The 23,261-nt window shown below is 56.2% G+C and overlaps 2 protein-coding genes across 5 annotated transcripts in view; one reads left to right on the top strand and one right to left on the bottom strand.

The window, feature by feature from the left end:
* Positions 1 to 20,674, bottom strand: part of ANKS1A (ankyrin repeat and sterile alpha motif domain containing 1A) — a 66,944-nt gene extending 46,270 nt beyond the window's left edge. For 3 of the 4 annotated variants that reach the window (XM_071578912.1, XM_071578913.1, XM_071578914.1), the window contains exons 1-7: positions 20,477 to 20,674; positions 8,476 to 8,556; positions 7,592 to 7,748; positions 5,698 to 5,760; positions 1,506 to 1,802; positions 760 to 835; positions 377 to 478 (exon numbers count right to left, since the gene is read on the bottom strand). In XM_071578912.1, the coding sequence (XP_071435013.1) occupies positions 377 to 478; positions 760 to 835; positions 1,506 to 1,802; positions 5,698 to 5,760; positions 7,592 to 7,748; positions 8,476 to 8,556; positions 20,477 to 20,664 (964 nt within the window). In that variant the 5' untranslated portion in view covers positions 20,665 to 20,674. The remainder of the gene's footprint in view (positions 1 to 376; positions 479 to 759; positions 836 to 1,505; positions 1,803 to 5,697; positions 5,761 to 7,591; positions 7,749 to 8,475; positions 8,557 to 20,476) is intronic. The other variant, XM_071578915.1, reaches the window with a different exon arrangement.
* A 584-nt stretch (positions 20,675 to 21,258) lies between these two features.
* Positions 21,259 to 23,148, top strand: TAF11 (TATA-box binding protein associated factor 11). The gene is made up of 5 exons (XM_071578460.1): positions 21,259 to 21,472; positions 21,573 to 21,712; positions 21,870 to 21,957; positions 22,111 to 22,207; positions 22,755 to 23,148. The coding sequence occupies exons 1-5, from the start codon at positions 21,293 to 21,295 to the stop codon at positions 22,883 to 22,885; spliced, it is 636 nt and encodes a 211-aa protein (XP_071434561.1). The 5' UTR covers positions 21,259 to 21,292; the 3' UTR covers positions 22,886 to 23,148.
* Positions 23,149 to 23,261: the final 113 nt, after the last annotated feature.

Raw genomic sequence — 23,261 nt, 5'->3', positions numbered from 1 at the left:
TAAAGGGGAATTACACCAAAACCATTTATAAAGCTGTTACTTTGCATTCTGCAAGCAGATTTAGGATAGCCTTAATTTTAATTAACTCCTAAAGTGAGTTAAACAAAGCTTAATTAAGCCTGTTTGAACTGTAAAAGTCACACCACACTCCTTCAGCAAAGGGCTAATACCCCAAAGTTCCCTCCAAGTCCTCCTCCAAACATTTGGTCTGCAGAAGCTCATGCCAGTGTTTGAGCATCATTCTTTCCAACACAGCCTGAAGCTGCTTTGCTTTTGGCACTTTCCAGGTCTAGAGAGGCACACCCTATACCTGTCCTGGCACAATCAGCACCCTGAGCTTTCCTCTCCTCCCCACAGGCAGAGCTGCATCACCCACCTTCGATCAGAGCTGCTATGTGCTGGCTTTTCTGGGAAGGAAGCTCCCTCACAATGTCCAGAGCAGTCAGGCCTCTGTTATCCTTTATGTTCACATCAATACCTGTGGCAACGGGGGCAGAGAGAGCAAGAACAAGAACACTGTCTAACAATGTGCAAGTTCATGTCTTTCAAGTCACATTTGTGATCATCACTGGGGGGAGCTAACAAAGTATTCTAGAGGTGTATCTAAAGCCAAACGCCAAGAGCCAACCTCTGCTATAACCTGCTCCAAGGAGCTCTGACAGCTGGATGGAGAAACCTGTTGCACCAGACAGGGATTTCCTCAAGCTCTGGGTGAAGGGATTGCCACATTAGTGCTTCAAAGGGGGAACATTCTCTCACCTGCAGCCAGCAATATTTGTACCACATCTGTCTTGCCAAACAAAGCAGCTTCGTGCAAAGCACTGCCTTTCTCAGTCTGCAAATTAAATGGAAACATAGCATGAAGCCAGACAGCAGGGAATGGTGAGGGAGGCACGGCTTAGAGGGTTACAGAAGCAGTAAATACATGGCACTGTACACCAGGTGTGGGCAGCACTACCTACAGCTGAGGACAGACCACCAATGTTATTACAACGCTGAGGATGGGGATGGAAAATGGGGATGGTCCCGTCAGAGACGTGCGGGCCCAGGTGAGAGACCAACAAGGACCCTCCTACAACCTGGCAAGAGGTCATGTCCTGACAAGGAAAGACAAAACCCACATACAAGCCATTGCTGTGAAAACAGCACATTCCCAAGTTTCACAAGTGACTTGATAGGAGAGACATGTTTGCCTCCAACGCTATCAAGAGCTCCAGCACTGCAGGGTGGAACAGCTTTGGCAAGAGGATGTTTCTCTGCCTCTCTCTGTGTCTGGGGCTCTCCCCGCCCCTGAGCAGGCGTGAGACATGCACAGCACTCGAGTCCCTCCAGGCAGCCTCCCCAGCAACCAAGAGCTGCACAGACAGCCCAGCAGAACACAAAGCTCTCCACATCTTCCACGAGCGCTCCCTGTGGGAGGAGAGCTGGGGAGAGCTCTCCATATCGTGACTCTGGGGGCTCTGTGACACCAGCACCCAGCCCACACACACACAGACACAGGATACCTGGTAGTTGCTGTCCATGCCAGCATCCAGGAGCACGTGCACCACGGCTTTGTGGCCGTTCCTGGCTGCCAAGTGCAGCGGGGTGTGTTTCTTAGTGTTGCAGCTTAGAAGGTTCGGGTGGGCATTCAGGAGCATCTTGACGACCTCCAGCCTCCCGTAGAGCGCGGCCAGGTCCAGGGGCGTCTCGAACTTGTTGTTGCGCATGGTGGGGTCGGTGAGCTCCTCCAGCAGCACCTTCACCACCTCGGTGTGGCCGTGCTGCGCCGCGCAGTGCAGCGCCGTCTCGTTGTCGTTGTTCTGGGGGCACAGACAGCTGCACGTCAGGGCGGGGGGAGCGGCTGCCCCACACCTCACTCCAACATTGAAGTTTAAATGCAAAACAAGACAAAAAAGCTGTGAGGAAGCAGAGAGCCCGCTCTGAATCAGCCTGGAGCAACGTCTCACCATCTCCCTAGCCATTTACCAGGCACAGACATCCCCTCATGAGCTCATCAACTGGCCCACCCAGCCACAGTTTCAGGGATGTCCACAACAATGGGCTGAAGCTGTGGGAAAGAGGAGCTGTGTTGGACCAGCCTGCTCTACAAGCACTGGGGGCAGAACCCAGGGGTCATGCTAAAGTTTAAAGGATGTTAAGCTGTATCTGAATTCCCACTAATTCACCCAAGGAAGGCAGCCTGGTATCCACCAGCAGCATCCCACACTTCAGCAGGCCACAAAAATAAAAGGCTGAATATATGACAGGCAGCTTGCTGTGTGAAATCTGCTGGAACTTCATCGTCATAGTTTTAGATTTAAACTTCAATTGTTTCAAATTCTACTTATCCTGACTAAAACAGCCATTCCACCTTTGCAATTCCGGCTTAGAGACTGGGAGCCAGACCCTGCCAGTGAGTGCAGCAATGCAAGACAGAACCAGCAATGCAAAGCACAAAGACGAGCAGTGCAACACACTGCACATGCAGGTGCAAAACAGGAACGTGGCCAGACCTAAAAGAGCTTTTTCTCAAATTAAATTCCCCTCGAGTTTCTAGTTTTACTTTTGTGTGTTATTCACAGACAGATTGCTGTTTAAGTACTTAGGAAACCACTATCTGACAATTCGACCCAAAAAAAGTTTAGTACAAACAGTTACACACTTCAACTTCAGCTGAAAGAATCACGGTGGAATTTGTCTTTTTAAGAACAGTCCCATTAAAATGAACGTGTCTGTCCTGCTGGAGGCAGCAGCAGCACTTCAGAAAGGCACTGGCTCCCTGCCCTCCTGCTGTGAGAGCACACACGCCTCTGCACACGGCTGGGCGAGTTTCTGGCACCTCGTCTGTCCGGGACACGCAGGAGCACTCGGACCCGTGGAGGTGCTCGGGCACTCTCAGGCTCACAGGAATCCTGCAGCCCAGGGCCCCAGGAATTTTTATCTGGCTTTTGCATCACTTCTCAGCCACAGGAAAACACCAGGGAAGCAGGAGCTGGGGAGAGGCTCAGGCAGCTGCAGCTTGTACGAAAGCAAAGCAAAGGAAGGAGGAACAGCACGAGTCACATGCCAGGGGGAAGGGGCAAAGGGGGGCAAAGCATCACTGCAAGCACAGAAGGTCCAAGTCAAATAGGCCCTATCCAGGGGGAGGCACATACACGTGGACAGGTTACTGCAGGATACAGAAGTCTGCACATAAAATACAGAGAGTGAGAGGGAACAGAGCAGAGAACATCAGGGCTCACACCTGTCCCTCAGCTCACGGTGCTGCTCTCGGGCACTTAAGGGTTGGCAAAGCTCATTACTCCTGTTTCACAGGGTTGGGAGAGAGGGATCAGGGAGCCCACAACAGCCAGGCCCAGGCAGAGGGGGGCCTCGCTGCCAGGCTTTGCAGGAAGAGCAGATGACCCCCACCCCTCTGAGCAGGGGGTCCTGTCCCAGAGCCGTAGGGGCACACGCTGCTCATGCCAGGCCTGCCTTGGCCACTGGGGATTTCCTTCCCTCGCTGGCACAGGGGCCATATCCATGGGGGGCTTTAAAGCATGCAGCAGCTCCAAACACCTGCCTGAAGGCTCAGAAATGGGAACACATCCTTTAATAACGTAAGTGTTGGAGACTTCCCTCATCTTCACAGCAATTTAGTCCAATTCTCGCTAAGCAGGTCAGGGCTCCAATGCTTGAGGTGAAATCCCCAGACCTTCCTCCTGCAGTGGAGATCACCAGGCAGTAAAACTCCCCTGAGTCATTACAGCAGGTCTCTCCCAGACTGACTGCACCCTGGAAACTCCCGCTATTGCCCAAGTCTTTATTGCCTCCATTTTGGGAGAGTTTGGAGCAGCCAAAAGTACTAAAGCCCTTCCAGGCAAGGGTGTTTGTTCCCTTCTCACGTCACCTCTCCAGGCACAAACCCGAGTGAAGCCTGAGCAGGAGTGCTCAGACATAGAAATTCATCGGAGATGGAAAAGGAAAATTCCATTCCCGCAGCCAGAAGGCACATGGCTTCAAATTTCAGAACTACTCAGAAAAATAACACGCTCGGGAGGACACAGGGGCTGCATTCCTGCTCCAGGGCTGGGGAAAGGGGCTGTACCACCCTTTGGTCCCACCCAACCTACTTCTACAACTCCTTTGTAGGATTTTTGTTCCTGTCTGTGTGTCCAGCCAAGTCCTGTCCTAATGACAACCTGCAGTCTGGCTGCTCCAGTGCTGCTGGGAGAACACCAAGGTCTGTGTGACAGGTACGACTGCACGTGCTCTTCACCTCGGCAGGAGCTGGTGCAAAGCTGGTCAGAACTTGTGATGAGCACAATGACTGCAGGTAAACCATCTCTCTCTGCCCAAAACCAAAGCAAAGACTCCCAAAATCGTGTCTTGCTTTATAGAGACCACCTCAGCCATTGTGAACACTTAACTGAGGCTTTAAATAATGCACTTCTCCACAGCATAAAAGCCAAATTAGAATACTTTGTAATCAAAAATCCACAGGAAATGGAGCTCACTGGGTATTCCCTCTTTACATTCCTTCTTCATTCAACATCCCAGTGCTGGAGGGGGTAAGATTTTACTTGGTTATATTGACAATGCTTCTGGAAGCTTCTTTCAGGCAACTGAACTGCTTAACTATGATGTTTCCATGGAAGACATTTGTTGGTGCAGAATTCCATCTGGATTTTTGTAAAAAACCCTGATGAGCTTCATGGGAACACGTCTGGGCTCGGAGGGTGGGCACTGCCTGAACCAGGGCTCTGCACCACCCCACCTAACTCCAGCAAGTGCAGGAACTCTGGCTGTGTGTTCCTCTGATCCTGCAGAGCAGAGTGAAAGTTTTAACTGAACTTTGAGAGACAGAAACCTGCCATGGATGGCTAGATCCAAAACAAGTGGCTGGAAGCAGCTGTGGCACAGTGGCTCATGGCAGAGGTGTCTCAGGACAGAGCAGCAGATTGTTTGCCATCCCTGGAAATGAAACTGAAAAACTGTGTCTGAGAAAACACCATCAGGAACTTGATCTGCTTCCTCAACAGCTGGGCCTCAGTGCATCACATAACCCAATGTTGTCCTCTTGTAGCTCAACAACTAAAAATTAGAGAGGAGCAAAACAGGCCAGAAAACAGGAACAGGAGACCTGAAGCATCAGACACCACCACAGACCACACACTGAAACAGAGACTGACGCAGTAAGCAGGACAGGGAGGACTTTGGAAGAGAGGCAGAACGTCACTGCCTTCCCTTCTCCCCACCACCAGCACAGGAATTAACTGTCCATTCAAATAACACACTCAGCATTGTGCATTTGGGAGGGGAAAAGGCATCAAAATCCACTGCAAACAGCCCACAGAGAAAATGCATCCATGGTTAGACAGGGAAAAAAACTCCTTCTCTTTGCATTTATCAGAAGCATCAGCACACAAAACAAAACCTACAAAACATTTAATTGAAGTAACATTACCTTTGGGAAGTCATTCAGCCCAATCAAGCAAACTGACCATCACCATGAGTCCTACAAGGCTAAGCAAGGAAGGAGCCCCCAGGAAAGTAAGGAAAAGCTTCCCTTAATTATGTTTCTATAACTGCTTTGAAGAGAGAAACCCACAGTAAATAAATGGTCCCATTCTCCTTTTCCCCCAGGCAGCTGCAAACAGGTATTATTGCACCTGGAAACACGCGAGTGCAGCTTGGAGTGACGATGCAGTGAAATGCTGACAGCAAAGTACACACCTTGGCATTGATATATGGGTCAAAGGGGCCGTACTTTTTGAGTTCTTTGATCTCAAGAGCATTCTACAAAAAGGAAGAGGAAAAAGAAAAAAATGTGATAATGAAATGGGTGAGATACAGCAACAAAGCAATGGGTGACTGCAAGGGGTGGAATGCCGGAACACAGCACGTTTTTCCAGTCAGAGCCATGACCAGCCAAAGCCATTCCAGCTGGGATTGCTGTAACCTGGAGCCCTGAGCAGTGCAGGGACGAGGTCCCAGGCACAGGCAGCACAGGCTCCTCAGCTGACTCCTCCTTTGAACAAGGTTCCTACTAAACAGACATTAATGAAGCATTACCTGGAAGGATCACACTAAGCTTTGGATCTCTTGCAAAGGTCTCCCCTCTACCTGCCCTACTCAGCACAGCACGTTTACACTCAGGGCCCTCACTCCATTCTTATCAGACTGATTGTGAAAGGCCACATGAACTGAGATTTATGTAACCACACTGAGTGCCTGCAGCTGTGCCTGGAGACATGATTAAACAGCCTCAAACTGGAAAACTATCACCTGAGACATTAAAACACACACTCCTTGTATTCCTGCTCCATTGAGGAGTGCAGGGAATTGCATTACCACCAGATTTTTCATTCCTTGCTGGTTTTGCAGCATTTAACCCTGGGGCAGCCTGGTGCATCGAGCTACCTGTCCTGGGAAACTTCTGTAAGGTACCTGGGACTCCACAAAGTGCAGCTGGAAAACAGGACTGGAACTCCTAACCTGCCTGTGAAGGGAGTTTGCTCCTCAGTTCTGAAAAAGTGCACACAACAGAGCAAATAAACAGCAGAGGCTCTCAGTTCCCAGCTCTCACCCTGACTGGGACAGAATTGGCTGAACTTGAGCCAGGGGTGTCTGACCCACCTGAGAATTACCTTCAGAGTGAATGTTCACGTTTAGCCTTGTGGTACTAAAAGGCAGGAAAACCTCTTTTGGTTTATTCCTCTCCTCCTGGATGAATACCTGAGTGCTCTGGGAGTTGATTCACAGGGACATCAGATGTTCCTGCCTTAGGGACAGGACAACCTTGGCCCATTGCAGCTTTAACCACCTGATCTGGGCCCGTGACTGCCTGCCAGGCTCACCCTGGCAGTGACGAGTTCAGTGACCCTGCTCAGCTGGCCTCAGAAAATGAGTTCCCTTAAACAAAACTCTGAAACAAGAGAATTATTGGGGTCTTCCAGCAGTAGCATTTCAGAAGTTCCCTGGAATTGGAAGGTCCCTCTGATGCCCACAGGACAGGTACAGAGGAGCCAGCCACCTCATACCTCTCGTTCCCTCTGTACCCCAAACCAAAACTGTCAGGCTGACAAATGGAAGAAATCCAAGAAGCTTTTTTCCTGCCTGATTGAGAAAATGATTCTTTAAGATTAATCTAAGGATTTAGCTGGGGGCAAGTAGGGTTAAAATTATCTTAGAACTTACAAATTAGTGAATTGGAGCAAGTGCCAGAGACAAGCCAGGAGAGCAGCTAAGAGAGCATGGCCAAACACAGACTAAACAAAGCTGCCTTGATTAGTTCCCAAAGGAGGGAGCCAATGGACCCTCTGCAGAACTAGAAACCTGCTCAGCTATCCAGCAACTGAAAGGAAAACTGTGGGTTAGTTTTAGAAGGCCAGAAGCAGGAGACCACTTCCTAGGTGTTGAGCAGATCTCGTATTTGTGTCTGCATATGAAACTCAAATACCTTTCTAATTCTACCACTAACTCAGAATTGAAGGTATTGCTTGAGGCAGTGCCCCTCTTTTCCCACCAGCAAATAGGACCTCATAAGCACTGCTGTGGTTTGGGAGGGTCAGCAGTGTCTGTCCGTAGGAGGGACACGATTCAATGGGACAAGAGAAAACCAGCAGACCTGCTCATTGACTTTGGTGTGCGAAGGGCCCTGGTGGATGAGGAGCTTCACTATGTCAGCATCTCCCTTCCAGGCCGCCAGGTGCAGGGGGTAACAGCCCTTACAGTCTGCCACGTTGGTGAGGGCGTCGTTCCTCAGCAGAACTTCCACAACATCCCTGCAAGAGAAGGGAACCTGAGTCTAAGACACTCAGTCCTTGTCTCACAGCTTGCATTCTGCAGCAAGTACTGCACAGAAAGTCAGTCCAGACAGAGTATTTCAGATTCTCCTGAAATGCCATTTTAAAGTGTTCCTATTAAATGCCACCCAAGGAAATAAAAACAAACAAACATTGGTGGAAAGATCCACATTACCTGCACACTGATGGAGGTAACAGGGGCTGAAATCAGCCACAGGCTCTGCTGCAAAGCCAGTTGCACCAGCACAATGCAGGTGAATAAAGATTTTAACTCTACTCCATTTCTCAATACCTTAAGCAGCAATGACATGAGATCTACCACAGTAAAGACTGGGGTTACTTCAGACTCTGACAGGCACACAAGGCAACTCCAAGTGATGCAGGCCCAGAGCTCCCTGGACACCAGACAGACTGCAGGGACTGTCACCAGGGAACCCCTTTCACACGGTGTTACAGCTTATCCAAACTGCTTTGAAATAAAAGGGTGGGTGCTTGAAAACCTCAGTGTTTTGCCAGATGATTCGAGATGTAAGACCACACTGAGCAGCAGCCAAAACAGCGACATTCTCCCCGTCCCCTGAAGGTGGAGCAGCGCTGCAGCACTAGTGCCATGGCCAGGGACAAGGGGCGTCACCCACACAGAACCGTGGCCGGGAAGCAACAAAACACCCATCCCTGCGACCAAAGGAACTGGAGCAGAACTCACCTGTGGCCGTTCAGAGCAGCGTGGTGCAGTGGGGTGTATCCAGTGCTGTCAACACAGTTCACATTCGGCCCCCTCCAGATGCTGCAAGACAGAAAATGGAACACTTGGGCAAACAACCACACAGGGACAGGGCAAGGACAGGGGCAGCAGAGCTCTCACAGCATGGTGGGTATCTGGACATTGTGGTCAGGAGCAGCCACGTGGAGCACAGAGCATGGCAGAGGGGTCAGTGCCACAGCAGCAAAGGGACAACTCCTGTGCTTTACCAGACCCTTCTGGGTTCCAGTCAGAGCTCCCACTCCCACACATCCCTCAACCATACATGTGCTTGCCAAGAAGTCTCTTCAGAGGAGCTTGTGTCTATTAGAGTGAACCACAAGAGACAGCAATTCTGCTAATTCACACCCCACTGAAGAATTCCTATGGCTCTGGGAAACTCTTCCCTCCATGGCAAAGAGTCACAAGGGGGGGGTGTAAGTCAAAGCCTGTGGGATGCACAGCCTGCCCTTGGTCACCAGTGTGATTCCACTGACTTCTCACTGTCCCCAAATCACTTCCATCTGTCAGCTGTTGGCAGTCTGTACTAAAGAGTAGGTGGTCTCCCAGCACTTCTGAGAGCATTGACTTCCTTCCCTTGTTCCAAAGCCAAGCACTGTGGATTTAAGAATTAACCCTGCGAGGATTACTCTTCCCCCCACCCCTGGAAGGCATCCTGGTCACATCAGTGCAGAACAGCAGAGTGAGGGGCTGGTGCTGCTCCTGAGCTCCTGTGAAAGGGTTAGGGTGTCTGCTGCCCCCCACCAGTGCCACCACCCCTCCCACAACAGGCAAGGGAACTCAAACCAGTATGTTCTTACAGGCAAACTGGAACTGACAACGGCTCTCCAGTACAACCCACTGGTGTGTTTTACACTTCACCCCTTCAGCAATTAAACCCTTGTGCTAACACAGGACATTTTCCTGCACTGTTTTCTTTGGGGTAAAACTTAGTAACACCCTCTACTCTCCCACTGAACTGGTTTAAAATCTGTTCAAAGCAGACCTTTCCTGAGCAATTTAATGTCTCCCCAGCACACAATCACCACAACTCACGTGGCCCAGAGGCTTCTGCAATACCAGTCATCACTGGGGGGCTGCTGACCAGGAACATCTCAGTGTCATAGTGAGCAAAACCAGCAGGAAAAGCACCAAAACAATGGGAATCTTGTGCAGACTGAATGGAAATTTGGAAGGGAATGAAGCAACAGGCTCACTCTGGAGCATGTTCCAGGAGGAAATGGAAAGTTTGTCCCTGTCCCCTCTGATCTGCAGAGCATTATAAAAGGCTTTGCAGTCCTGAGAAGGACCTGAGCTGTGCTAGAGGAGAGGCAGCTGAGGGGAACCTTTATCCAAGAGCACAGGCAAGTGAGCCACAAAATCCAATTTGCAAGGATCAGAGGCTTATCCCGAGGCATCCTGCACACCATCCTGCACTCCTGGAGCAGACAGCAAAACAACACACACACACACAATGCACCTCCAGCACCAACAACAGGTTTGCAGGACGATGGTTGAAACCATGTCCGAGTCAGTGGGGCACCAAAACCCCCAGCCAGAGCACCCGCAGGAGCGCCCTGCCCTGTCCAGCCCTGCAGCACAAAGGGGACTGAGCAGGGCTGTCAGTGCTCCTGGCAGTGGGCTCTTGCTGGATTTAAAGTGGCCTTTAATGCTAGAAGGAGTGCCAGAAAGCCCTGTGTGCAGTCTGGAGCAGGTGCAGCCCTGCACCTGTGCAGCCCTCGCCCAGAGTGCCGCCGCTTTACACACGGAACGGAGCCCTGGGTGGATGTGGAGCTCAAACTGCTTCAGGGGGAACACCAGAAAAACCAGCAGCGTCCAACACAGGTGTTTCTTTCTGCTGAAGTTATGAACCAAGGAAAACCAGGGGCAGTCCATAAAACAAGCCCAAAGTGACCTGCCCAGCCTGCAGCAGGGCTGGGGACTGGAGCTCAGGACATCTGTCCCCATTGGAGGATGTGGGTCTCCCTGTGATAAAACACTTCCATAAACTTGCTTAGGGATATTCAGGTCAATGCTTTGGAGTGAAATGTCCAGTTCACTCGGGTTGCTCAGAGGAGGAGGAAAGCTGGAGCCCAGGAGGGCTGGCCCAGCAGCAAGTGCTGGGTGCTGTGGAAATCCACTGCCAAGACACAGAGATATTTAAAAAACACATCTGCTGTGTCCTCTCCTCCCCTCTGCCCTTTTATTCCTGCAAATAAAGAAAGCTTTTATCAAAGAAAGGTCAAATCACCCAGAAGATCAGAATGGAAGGATCCAAGAGGAGAACTATTTATATTTAGATGTGGAGACTGAAGTCAAGTACATCACTCTCTTCCCTCCTCTTCCTCTCCAGCTCCGCCAGGGAGGCCACACAGTTCTCCTGAGGTATGGAAACGGTGCTGGGAAACAGCACGAGGCCAAGAGCACAAAGCCCAGAACCCCGTGCACAGTGAGCCTTTGGGCTGTCTCTGATTAAACAGAATCCCAGATCCCAGCACAGGCAGGAGAACACTGGAAATGCAGGTCCTCAGGAAAGGTCTGAGGCCAGTTTGACCACCACTGCTTTTTTTATTTCTCCCCAAAAATCCTCCAACTCCCCTCCCCATCAAAGTGGGGGGTTGCTTTTATCTTAGTGGTCTCTGTTACAAACACAACATTTTCAAAGATTACCCAGGTCTCACCCTCTTCTGCACCAGGGCAGCATCTAATGATGCTCCTGATGCTTCTGCTTAAGGTAATTAAGACTGACCAGTGGGAACACTGGAACAACTTTGAAAATAATAAAATCTGCTCCATTTAAACTATTCCTTGCGCTCAGTTTTCTCTTGCTCCACAAATTTAGCAAGTGTGCAGCCTTTAAATAAAGCTTCCTGCTTGCAAAAACTGCTGAATGAAGCACATGCTTAAGGTCACGGTCAAACCCCAAAGTTCCTTTAAACAAGTCCACATTTGTCCTCTTGTTTTTCCATTTCTTTCTTCCCCACTGCACTAACTTCATTCACCAAATCATTCCAGGCAGGGGCTAGTGCAAGGCCAAGCCTAGAGAGAAACTGTGTTTTCAGCTCAGATGATGAACCCTCAGAGCTGGTTTTGGTCTCATTAACGAGGATCATGGAAGGGTCAGGAGACCTCAGGGACCTGTGCAGAGCAGAGGCTGCTGCACCCCACCTATTTACATGCCCAGCACCAAAGACAAAAGCACAGCCCTGGATCCAACACCCCCATGGACACTGTGGCTTGGCCCGAGGTCACCAGCAAGGCTAAAGCAGCTGAGCACTGGCCCCAGAGACAAAGGGAGGGCTGGAGGCAGATCCCCTCCAGTCCATTGCCCAGAGGCCACCACAGCAGGTCATTCACACATCCCAGCCATCCACATCCATGCAACTGCTGGATTCCTGCAGGGAACACGACCCTCCCTTGGTATTTCCTGCTTACAGAGGGGAACCCAAACAACCAAACACTTTGGGCAAGGTCTCAGGGTTAGAAAGCTGCTTCTGTTTTCCTGAAGGATGAGGAAGCCCCTGTTATACCCCCCTCACCAACAGGACGGGTCTGGCACGGTGGGACTCCCAGGGGAGCTGTTCAGGTTGGTGGCAGACCACACATCTGACCCCTGGGCTTGCAGCTCGTGCTAGAAAAGGAACCAGACAGGGCTGGCACCACTAATAGAAACTCACCCATCCAAGCTAAAATCCCCCACAGGAAGAGGACAGCCCCAGCTTTATGGATGGCTGCTGGCAGTGGAAATGCATTTATTCAGTGTATGATGGGGGTGGCAGTGGGGGTGGCAGTGGGCTCTGTCACCAGCATTAGGCAGCGAGGACAGACAGGCAGGGTCAGGCATGCAGGGTGTGCTACATCAGACAACCCCTCCGAGCCAGGGCAAAGAAAGAGCTGCAGGACAGGGAAAATCCAGGGCTGGTTTGAGTGCATGTGCTGCCCTTTATTCTTAAAAGCATTACAGGCAACCCCCTCCCAGCACGGAGCAGTCCTGGCTGATGACAGGCCACAGAACAGTCCCACACAGCACAGGCTCCAGCTCTGAGCACAGGGCCAGAGCCAAAGAGCTTCACTGGACAAGTGCAAAAAGTGTCAGTCATCGAGTCAGGTAAGGCCAAGACTCAGGGGAGGGTCCAGGAGCTCAGGGGTCTGCTGTGTGCAGCAGCACTGCACTCTGCACAACCTGTCTGAGGGCAGCACCACAGGGAGGGGAAGAGCAGGAGGCAGCCACCCAACATGCAGGTGGAATGTTTGAGATGAAGCCTTGAAGCTGCTCTTTGAGGTGTGAAAGGGACCCCTAAGAGAGGACAGAGATTTGACAACATTTACCAAATGCTGACAAACCTCTCAGGGAGGTTTACTAAACACCAGTTTTGCAGCCCATTCTCCTCTTTTGTGTATGACTAGGTGGGATTTTGAAGGGGCAAAAGGAATCAAAACATTTATGCAAAAATCAAATGAACTGAGTGGTGTTATGAATGTCATAAACCAGCACAGAGCAGGAACCAGAGCACTGCTCAGGGAAGCATTCCCTGCTCTCTGTTTGCAGCTCAGCTCTGCTCCCACCACACTGGAGAAGATGCCACTACCTGCAAGGAAATACAACACAAACAAAAAAACCCCTGGATGCACAGAAAATTAGCAGCACATGTGTAGATGGTGCTGGCTTTGCCTTGGCCTTCCCTTCATCCAGCACTTCCAGAGAAATGGAAGGAAGCTGCCTGGGCAGCCACAAATTCCTGATCAAAACCCCCAAGCAGCTGATGCTGCAGCACCAAGCTCATACAGCTGGCAACCTTACACCAGCCTCTCCCTGCCCTTCTCCTCTGTGAGATGGTTTAACAAGCTGCAGAATCCCACGGGCCGTGTCAGTCAGCCAACAGCAATGGAGCCTCGTGTCTGCAGCCACACAGGTCCCTCTGCACCCTTCCCTTCTGACAGGCACAAAGCTCTGAGTTGGGAGGAAAATGCCACCAAAGCAACTTGTGCAGAAAGAAAACATGGCAGAGCACATTCCCTGCCCGACCTGTCGGTGCCCCTGCACAGGGAATGGGTGTGCCAATCACGTGTTCTGGGATGGCAGAAAACCTGTCACTGTGCCCATGGTCTGCTCTGCACAACAGCCATGTGGGCACTGTCAGTTTCTCCTTGTTTCCAGCACCCACAGAAGATTCGGGATCTCTAGCAGGAACCTTGCACCTAGAAGGGTGTAGGGAAGGTGACTATTTAAACATGGACATCCTCCTCCTGGTGAACTCTTGGACCTGCTCTGCACAGAAACAACAAACCCACGCCCATGTTCTCTCCATCTCAGTGCCAACAGGCTGCTCGAGGGCTGCCCCCTGAGCCCGGCCATGTGCCATGTGCTGGGCACCTCGGGCCGTGTCACCCCAAAACGTGTCCCCTCAGCCTGCCTGCTGCCTGTCCATCCCTGGATCCTGCCCACATCCCCTCACCCTGAGCCCTCCCTGGATCCTGCCCACATCCCCTCACCCTGAGCCCTCCCTGGATCCTGCCCACATCCCCTCACCCTGAGCCCTCCCTGGATCCTGCCCACATCCCCTCACCCTGAGCCCTCCCTGGATCCTGCCCACATCCCCTCACCCTGAGCCCTCCCTGGATCCTGCCCACATCCCCTCTCCCTGAGCCCTCCCTGGATCCTGCCCACATCCCCTCTCCCTGAGCCCTCCCTGGATCCTGCCCACATCCCCTCACCCTGAGCCCTCCCTGGATCCTGCCCACATTCCCTCTCCCTGAGCCCTCCCTGGATCCTGCCCACATCCCCTCACCCTGAGCCCTCCCTGGATCCTGCCCACATCCCCTCTCCCTGAGCCCTCCCTGGATCCTGCCCACATCCCCTCACCCTGAGCCCTCCCTGGATCCTGCCCACATTCCCTCTCCCTGAGCCCTCCCTGGATCCTGCCCACATCCCCTCACCCTGAGCCCTGCCTGGATCCTGCCCACATCCCCTCACCCTGAGCCCTCCCTGGATCCTGCCCACATCCCCTCACCCTGAGCCCTCCCTGGATCCTGCCCACATCCCCTCACCCTGAGCCCTCCCTGGATCCTGCCCACATCCCCTCACCCTGAGCCCTCCCTGGATCCTGCCCACATCCCCTCACCCTGAGCCCTGCCTGGATCCTGCCCACATCCCCTCTCCCTGCCTGCAGCCCGGCCCTGATGCCCGGAATGCTGAACCGCAGTGAGTCTGACCTGGGGCGGATGAGAAGCAGGTAAATAGGCCAAGTCAAGCAGAGCCACAGAAACAGACATTCAGGGACTGAATTACCCCTTCCCTACAGCAATGAAAAAGCAAATGCAATTATTTTGTACCAACAACTGCATCCAGAGTGCACTTTTGCCTTAGGGAGACTTTTGCCAGCGAGACAGAGACTGGCACGACATCCTCTTTCCCTGTGACATCGCTCAGATCAGGGACACGAGGGATCCGACTCGGTGCTGGCACCGCAGTGCCCCAGTGTTCCAGCAGAGAGGGACATGCACATGGGTGGGGACATCCCCACACCTCAGGAGGGAGCCCCCACACCTGCGGGACAGACCCCCGGGCACAGCCCAGCACTGTGAAAGGCTGAGCTGGAATAAAAGGAAATGAGATGCTGATACTCAACACCAGAACAGTGGGATGGGACATGAGGCCTTCGAGGAAGCAGACACGGATCTGCAGAATTCACAGCCACAACAAAGCTTACCCTGAAGTGTTTGGAGCAGACTTTGCCCTTGAACACAGCCCACACCAGAGCCCAGCTCACCCACATGGCTCTGTTTAAGCCTGTATCAAAATCCCAGCTCCAGCTTAACCAGGAGCCCCTGAGAGCTAAAGAAAGACACAGCCAGAAGAGATTAACTGGCAACACTAACTGGCAACAGTGGGACACAAACAAGGCACAGGCACCTCTGACTCCAGAGACATTCCTTCTTGGTGAGACTTTTAATTGGGTACCCAAAGACAGGGAAAGGAGACAGCAAAGACAGCGAGGGGAGGAGGTGAAACAGAGAAGTGCCCGGGCCGTGGTGGCTCCGTGGGGGCAGTCACAGAGCTCTGGGATCACTGGGATCAGCCCCTGCTCGTTCCTGGGATGTGCCATGCAAGCAGGGAAAGCATCGACTCGGGCAACAACAGTTCCCGAGAAAGCTCAGGAAAAGCAGCATGAAAATCAGACTTTTTCCAACTCACTTCAGTATTACAGACCACCTATGACATCTTTGGCCTTGCTCGCCCCAGGAGTCTGTGCAACAGCAGACAACGGGATTGGATACAAACCTAAAGAGATAATGTATTTACATAATATTTATGGCACTCGCTCTCAGACAGGGTTTTGTTCTTGTGTCCTCAGCACATGGCACTACAGACACTTCCTTGGAGCTGGAAAAAGTCTGTGGTTTCTTTTAAATCTAATTTCCCTTTAAAAGAAACCACGTGTTTAAATAACAAGGGAGGAGTGCAAATGTACCTGGGTTTACCAAACCTAAACAGCAACTCAGGCTCAAACTTCCCTTTAGCTGAATAACTGAGGCTCTTGCAGAGTGCCCAGTAAAGCCACACACACACTCCTGTGACTCCCTCACTCTGCTCTGTCAGGTGTTCACACTGATTCTCTCCTGAATCCCTGAACAGCCACACGGGGCAGGACACAGCAGGTCAGGCCTGTACCAAACACACGGTCCTGCTCGTGGCATCCTGCAGCCTCCCAGGCATTCAAGCATCTCCCTCTCACTAGCCCCGGGGAAACAGCCACCTCAATCACCTGCGTGTGCCAGGGCTAGTTCCAAGCTCAAGCTCCTTATCCAGCAGTCTGGAGGCCTGACTGGATTTTCCTCCAGGATACAAACACGTGCAGAAACCCCTGCCCTGGCCCAGGCTGCCGTGCAGCACACCCAGCTGTTCAGTTCAGGCTAAAGGGTAAGCAGGAAACTCCAATATTCATCCCAGCCTCTCAAAGTGGAACATTTCTCATCAAGGCACAGCCACAGGACAGTCATTTCAGACTGAGGTTTAGAAGCAGGCCCGGGGCAGGAAGGACACGCAGGGACCACCTGGTGTCAGAGTCCTGCCTGACCCCGGGCAGGGCCCTTCCCCACCCAGGAGGGAGCAGGAGCACCATCCCTTGGGAAGGACATTGGCTCTCCAGGGTTTGTGCAGAGGAGGGCCCGTGCCCACACTCAGCTCTGTGCTGTTCCAGAGGCAGCTCACACCTCCCTGCCCTGTCTCTAACTGAGCCCCTCTCCCTTCCCAGCCCTCCTGCAGCCACATCCAGCCCAGGTGCACCCACATTCCCGCACTGTTCTCCTCCCTCCTGCAGACAACAGCTGGGTTCACTTCGCCAGTCGGTTGCTATAGAAACAAATCAGTCCTCAACAGTTTTATTTTTACCAGTTTCTGTGAAATAGGATTTATCTCATTTCCATGACTAAGCTGTACTCCAGAGCGAGAGCTTTGGGATGGTGACAGCGCCAGCTCAGCACTGGGCACAGCTGGTGCCACAGTGCCAGGAGGAAATGGTCACCTCCAGGTGTTCAGAGGCACCTTCTCATCTCAAGGACACTTCATCCTGAAAGGACTCGCAGGGCCAGGGCCCCACAGCACTCACAGCAGGGCCGGAGCAGGTGGCACAGCCTGGGAGAGCAGAGGGGAGCGGAGCCAAACGCCACAGCCCGTGGGAGGGGAGCGGGACAGGGCTCTCCAAGGGGGGTCACAAAAGGGAACTCACCCACCCAGCAATTCCCACGTGTCCAAGCAAGCCCTGGGTGCTGTGTAAGCCCCGAGTCGAGCTCTGCAGAGGGGGGCAGCAGCCCCCATGGCCTGGGCAGGGCCATGGCCACGCTCCGAGGTGCCACGGCAGGGACAGCCCGGCGCTCCTGACCCTGTCCCGAGCGTGGGACTCGCTGGGCAGGGCACACAAACACCTCCTTCTGCAGCTGCATGGCCAGATCACAGCCAGGGGCCTCAGCCCCTGAATGCTCCCAGTGCTCAGGAAACACTGCCCAGCAGTGCCCGTGCACAGCCAGCAATCCCTGCGCTCAGGGGGCAGTCACAGGGGGCCTGTCCTGCTGTGGGGTCAGTGGACAGGACAGGGCAGGGCTCCAAGGGCTGAGATGCTTCAGCACAGCAGCAGGAGCAGCTCCCTCGTGGGGCTGTGAACCATCAGCTGCACCACAGCAAACACCAAACACCATTTTTTTAACAGAACTCAGTTTTCTGACTCCAAACCATCCTTAGACTGTTGGAAGCCACTTCAAGTGTTCTACCATCCCACCACATCATTCCCTAAACCAACCAGACCCTTCACAGCAGCAGCTGCTGCAAATGGGCTGGAACACGGGCTGTGGTTTCTGTGGAGCAGCACCCGACCCTCCCACAGCAGCTGTGCACCCAAACTCCTCACTCCCAGATGTGTCTCCCTGATTCACTCCCAGAGGACTGCACAGCCCACCTGGGGCTCAGCAGGAGCCTCAGTTTCCCACCCAGCAACACAGATCCAGGCTTTTCACAGCAAGACAAAAATAACAAGCTTTTTCTGCAGATTTGGCTTTAACACAACACACCCCTCACTGCTCCTGGCAAAACCTCCCTAACTCAGCCTGATAGCTCAGCCACAGATTATTTTGCCATTTCCTGCCTTTAACTTCACAGTGAAAACACTAAAAAACCCTCAAACCCAGCAAATCCAAATGCTGTAGCCTCCATCCAAAAGTGCCCCTGAAAATCCAGGAAACCTCCTGGATTCATGGGGCATTTCTGCCTTCTGGACTTGCTGCTGCTCATGAGCCCCTCTGGCTGCACGTGCATGGCAAGGATATTCCCTGTGGCTGCTCTCTGGTCCTGCACCTGGAGCTGGAGCTGCTGGCACAGCCTGGCACAGCCAAGGGGCCAGGATTGGCCCCCAGCAGGTCCCCAGGCCCGGAGGATCCTGTGCCACAGCAGAGCTGAGCCCCCCACCTGCCCTGGCTAATGCCACACTCCCATCAGCTTCCCACTGGGGCTTATCCCTCTGCCTGATACCCCGAGTGTTTCACCCTGGCACATCCGCCCTCCAGACACACGTTACCTGACCTGGCAATTCCAGCTCCTGTGCCTCATCCTGCTCCTTCCTGCTCACCTGCAGCTGGAGGTGAGTGCAGCCTGTGCTTGGCCCCACACCCAGCAGGCTGGCTCGGCCTCAGCAGCAGCAGCAGCACAGCCCAGGCCGTGACAAAGGTCACATTTCACTGATTACACACACAGTGGCAGCTCAGGTTGGGGGATGAAACGCCACATTCTGAGGAATTTCCTCCCACTTGCTCTGTCTGGAAGAAAAACGGCCCAGACTGAGGAGTGCCAGCTCAGAGCAGGCACCAGCTCAGCACCTGTGGGAATTCCAGGAGATGCCTGGTTTGTAACCTGTACAAAACTCTATCTTTGAGATGCCTGAAATGCTGCAAAACTGCCAGAAAAAGCTGGGACCACCTTGGGAAAGGTGGGCTTTGGGAACAGGTTGTTCAAACAACAGGACTTAAAAAATAAATAAAATAGGAACTAAATAGAGGCACCCAAATGACCCAAAATGACAAGGAGGAAGGAACAAGGCAGTTCTGCCAGTCCAGCCCAGCATTTCTGACCCTGTTCTGGGAATGAGCTCTGGGACTGGAGGGCAGCTGAGCAGCATCCTGTGCTGGGACAGAGCCTGACAGACAGGAGAGGGAGCAGCCTGAGCAGGAGGGCAGCTCTGGGGCTGCCTGAGGAAGGGAAAAATGGAGCACACAGGCCTGCCTGAGGGCAGGGCTCTCCCCACAACCCAGGGGACCAAAACCCTACCGTAGAAAAGCCCCCGTGCTCTAGTGCTGGAAAAGGGGAGGTTTCCTCCCCTACACACGTGCCTGGAATTAACCTGAGCACCTCTGCAGCTTCCCCCAGCTGCTCCCCGGGCCTCTCCTTGCAGGACACTCAGCAGCTGCTTCTCATCAAAACCTTGTCACAAGCTCCTCACCTGGAATCGTTTAACCCAGAGCCAAAGCCCAACTAACGGCCAGAAGGTGGAAAACAATCACAAAGGCCCTAAGTGGCAACAGGTGCCACATGGGGAGTGAGGATGCACTGCCAGGCCTGGGACTGCTGTCACAGGCACACACAGAACACCGCAGGACAGAGAGAAACACCCTCAGGGACTGGGACAGGAGAGAGGGATCGCTCCAGTGTCACCAACAGACACCTCAGGCAGCTCCCACGTCAGTGAACACGAGTGGCAGCTGCGACAGTCACCGCCCGCCAGACACATCTGCACACAAGGCCACGGCCAAACAGCCCGGCGGCCCCACGGGCCCCTCCTGCCTCCCACGGGCCCCTCCTGCCTCCCCAGGGGCCCCTCCTGTCCCCCACGGGCCCCTCCTGCCCCCCCCACGGGCCCCTCCTGCCCCCCCCCACGGGCCCCCCCTCCTGCCCCCCCCCCACGGGCCCCCCCTCCTGCCCCCCCCCACGGGCCCCCCCTCCTGCCCCACCCCGGCCCCCCCCTCTTGCCCCCCCCACGGGCCCCTCCTGCCCCCCCCCCCCCCCCCCCACGGGCCCCCCCTGCCCCCCCCCCCCCCCCCCACGGGCCCCTCCTGCCCCCCCCACGGGCACCGTGTCAGCAGCGAACAGGCCCCACTGAGGAGCTGGTGCAGCTCACGGGGTGTTTAACCAGAGCCTCTGCAGCCTCCTGCGAGCACATCCATCCCCGAAGTGGTCAGAGCAGCTCCGCACCCAAACAAGGGCCCCGAGTGTTCAATATATCGAAACAGAGGAGCGAAGCTGCAGCGCCTTCTCCCACCCTCGGCTCTCCAATCCCACCTGCGGCACCTCCGGCTCTGGCCGGCACCCCCGACAGAGCCCCCGGGCAGACCCCGCCATTCCCCGGTCCCGCAGCGCTCTCGCCGCCCCGCAGGCCCCACAGCTGCCCCTCCGTCCCGCACAGCCGCGGCCGCGCTCGCTCACCTGAGCAGGCTGGACAGCGGGTGTCCTACGCCGCCCCCGCCGCCGCCGCCTCCCCCCGCCGAGCCGCCGCCGCCCCCCGCGCCGGAGCCGCCGAAGCCGGAGCTGAGACGCTTCCCCGAGAGCAGCTTCTCCACGGCCGGGAGGTTCCCGGTGCGCGCGGCCTCCAGCAGCTCCTGCTCCTTCCCCATGGCCGGCGCGGCCCCGCCGCCCGCGACACTTCCGGGGCGGGCCCGGGGCAGGCGGGGCGGGCGGGCCCCGCCCCGAGCCCCGCCCGCCCCTCGGCCCCCCGAGCTCCCGGGCGGGGCTTGCGGGGCTGTCCCGCGGCAGGGGCGGGCCGGGCCGGGCCGGGGCGGGGCGGGGCGGGGCGGGCAGGGCCGGGCCGGGCCGGGCAGGGCAGGGGGGGCCCCGGGCAGGGCAGGGCAGGGCCGGGCAGGGCAGGGCAGGGCAGGGCAGGCCCCGGGCAGGGCAGGGCCGGGCAGGGCCGGGCCGGGCAGGGCAGGGCAGGGCAGGGCAGGGCCGGGCAGGGCAAGGCGGGCCCCGGGCCAGGCCGGGCCGCTCGGTGGGTGCGCAGGCCCCGGGGCCGAGCCCCGCACGCGCCGCTGCCATGGCGACAGGCCCCGCCCCCCCGCGCCGCTGCGTCATCACGAGGCGCGGGCTCTGCGCCGTTGCCGTGGCGACAAAAGCCACACCCCCTCGCGCGTCCTCAGCGAATCGTCATCAGGAGGCGCCGCCGCCGCGCCGCTGCCATGGCGACAAGCTCCGCCCCCTGGAGGCTCCCCTGTTGGTGCGTCATCAGGAGGCGCCGCGGGCGCGGCCATGGCGGACCCGGCCCGGGACGGGCTCGGAGCCGCCGCGGCCTCGGAGCCGCCGGTCCCGGCCCCGCCCGGCCCCGCAGAGCGCGCAGCGGCCTCGGAGGACTCGCCGGCCGCCGAGGGGACGGGGGAGGGCGAGCCCGGCGGGGGCGGCGAGCTCAGGGCGGACGTGGCGGACGGGGAGGTGAGGGTCGGGCCGGGCGGGAGCGGGGCCGGGGCCGGGGCCGGGGCCGGGGCCGTGGCCGGGGCCGGGCGGCCGCAGAGCCAGCGCTGCTGTCGCGCAGGGCCGGAGCGCGGAGGGCGAGGCGGCGGACGGGGACGAGCCCGGGCTGCAGCCGGGGGCGGCCAGGAAGGTGAAGCTGGAGCTGAAGGAGCGGAAGGAGAAGAAGCAGAAAGTGGATGAGGACGAGATCCAGAAGATGCAGTGAGTGCCCGGGCCCCGCCCCTGCGCACCGTGCGGGAGCCTGGCCCCGGTTCCCGCTGCCGCAGCTGCGGCCCCGGCTGGGGGCTCTTTGCACGGCGGGTGCAGCGGCCTGAAGAAACCTTTGGTTTTGCTGCGAACGATCGTTCTCCCCCCTCAGGATTCTGGTCTCGTCCTTCTCCGAGGAGCAGCTGAACCGGTACGAGATGTACCGGCGCTCTGCCTTCCCCAAGGCCGCCATCAAACGGGTACGAGGGGCGGGGTGGGCTCGGGGCTGCCGGGACAGCCGAGCCCAGGGGATCGCAGGGCAGAGCCCCCAGGGCAGCCCAGACCCCCCGCGGGGCTGGGGGCGCTGCCCGGCTCCGTGTCCTGCCCCTCCCTGCCCATCCCTGTCCCTGCAGCTCATCCAGTCCATCACCGGCACCTCCGTGTCCCAGAACGTCGTCATTGCCATGTCTGGCATCTCCAAGGTCTTTGTTGGGGAGGTGGTGGAGGAAGGTGAGTGGCAGCTGCTGTGACAGGGACAGGGGGACATCACTGCCCCCAGCAGTGGGCACGGGCCAGGGCTGGGTGTGCTGCCAGCCCCTTTGTCCCAGCAGTGCCCCCGGAGGAGCACCCAGGGCTCGGGCTCTGCCCCTTGGCCCGGGGGCAGCTGCAGAACGGGCATCTCGTTAGTGCTGCTGGGAACAGAGGGGGTCCTGCAGCCCCAAACCTGCCCTGGGCTGGGGGTCCTGCAGCCTCGGGGCCTGGCCCAGGGAGCAGGGGCAGAGCAGCCCCTCTGAGCACAGCCCAGGGGGTTTAAGCTCACCAGTTCCTGGGTGACCCGATCCAGCACATCCACACTGGCCCCGGGGCTCGGGGACTGCTGGTCCTGCTCCGTCCTGGGGCTCCTGTCACGGGCCAGGTCATTCCTGGGCCCTGGCACAGCAGGGCTCATAAACCCCAACCACAGCCAGTCCCTGCTGCCCTCCCCCCTGCAGCTGAGGTGGCAGGAGGGGGGTGGGCAGGCCCAGGTGTCCCCCTGACCCCCCTGTCTCCTGCCCAGCCCTGGACGTGTGTGAGAAGTGGGGGGAGCTGCCCCCCCTGCAGCCCAAGCACATGCGCGAGGCCGTGCGGAGGCTCAAGGCCCGGGGGCAGATCCCCAACTCCAAGTACAAGAAGATCATCTTCCACTGAGCAGAGAGGGGCAGGAGCTCCTGGGGGACAGCCCAGGGCCCCTGCAGACGGGCTCAGTCACTGCTCCCACGGTGCAGCCCTGGGGACCAGGACCCTGCTGGGCAGGGCCAGCAGCTGCTCCCGCCCTGGGGCTGGGGCTCCTCTGCCTCAGCACGGCAGGGACAGGCACATCCCCGGCCTGCAGAGGACTCACCCCCAGGGCTGCACTTCCTGCTGGCCCAGATGTGGCTTCCTTGTACATTAAAGGTGGTGCTGTGCTCGTAGCCTGGCTGGGACTTGCCGTGCTGGGGTCGGGGCAGTGCAGGACCCCAGCCCACCCCCAGGGGCTCCTGGAGCTGCTCCTGGCCTGGAGCTCCCTGGGCACACGTGCTGGGAC

Source organism: Pithys albifrons, chromosome 28, assembly GCF_047495875.1.
Source record: "Pithys albifrons albifrons isolate INPA30051 chromosome 28, PitAlb_v1, whole genome shotgun sequence".
NCBI lineage: Eukaryota > Metazoa > Chordata > Aves > Passeriformes > Thamnophilidae > Pithys > Pithys albifrons.
This window is presented reverse-complemented; position numbering and strand designations above follow the sequence as displayed.

Excerpts from the sequence above, each read along its gene's own strand:
- TAF11 (XM_071578460.1), top strand. The coding sequence starts at position 21,293 with ATGGCGGACCCGGCCCGGGACGGGCTCGGAGCCGCCGCGGCCTCGGAG. Across the intron at positions 21,958-22,110 it reads CCAAGGCCGCCATCAAACGG|CTCATCCAGTCCATCACCGG; the intron begins GTACGAGGGGCG and ends CTGTCCCTGCAG. Across the intron at positions 22,208-22,754 it reads TGGGGAGGTGGTGGAGGAAG|CCCTGGACGTGTGTGAGAAG; the intron begins GTGAGTGGCAGC and ends TCTCCTGCCCAG.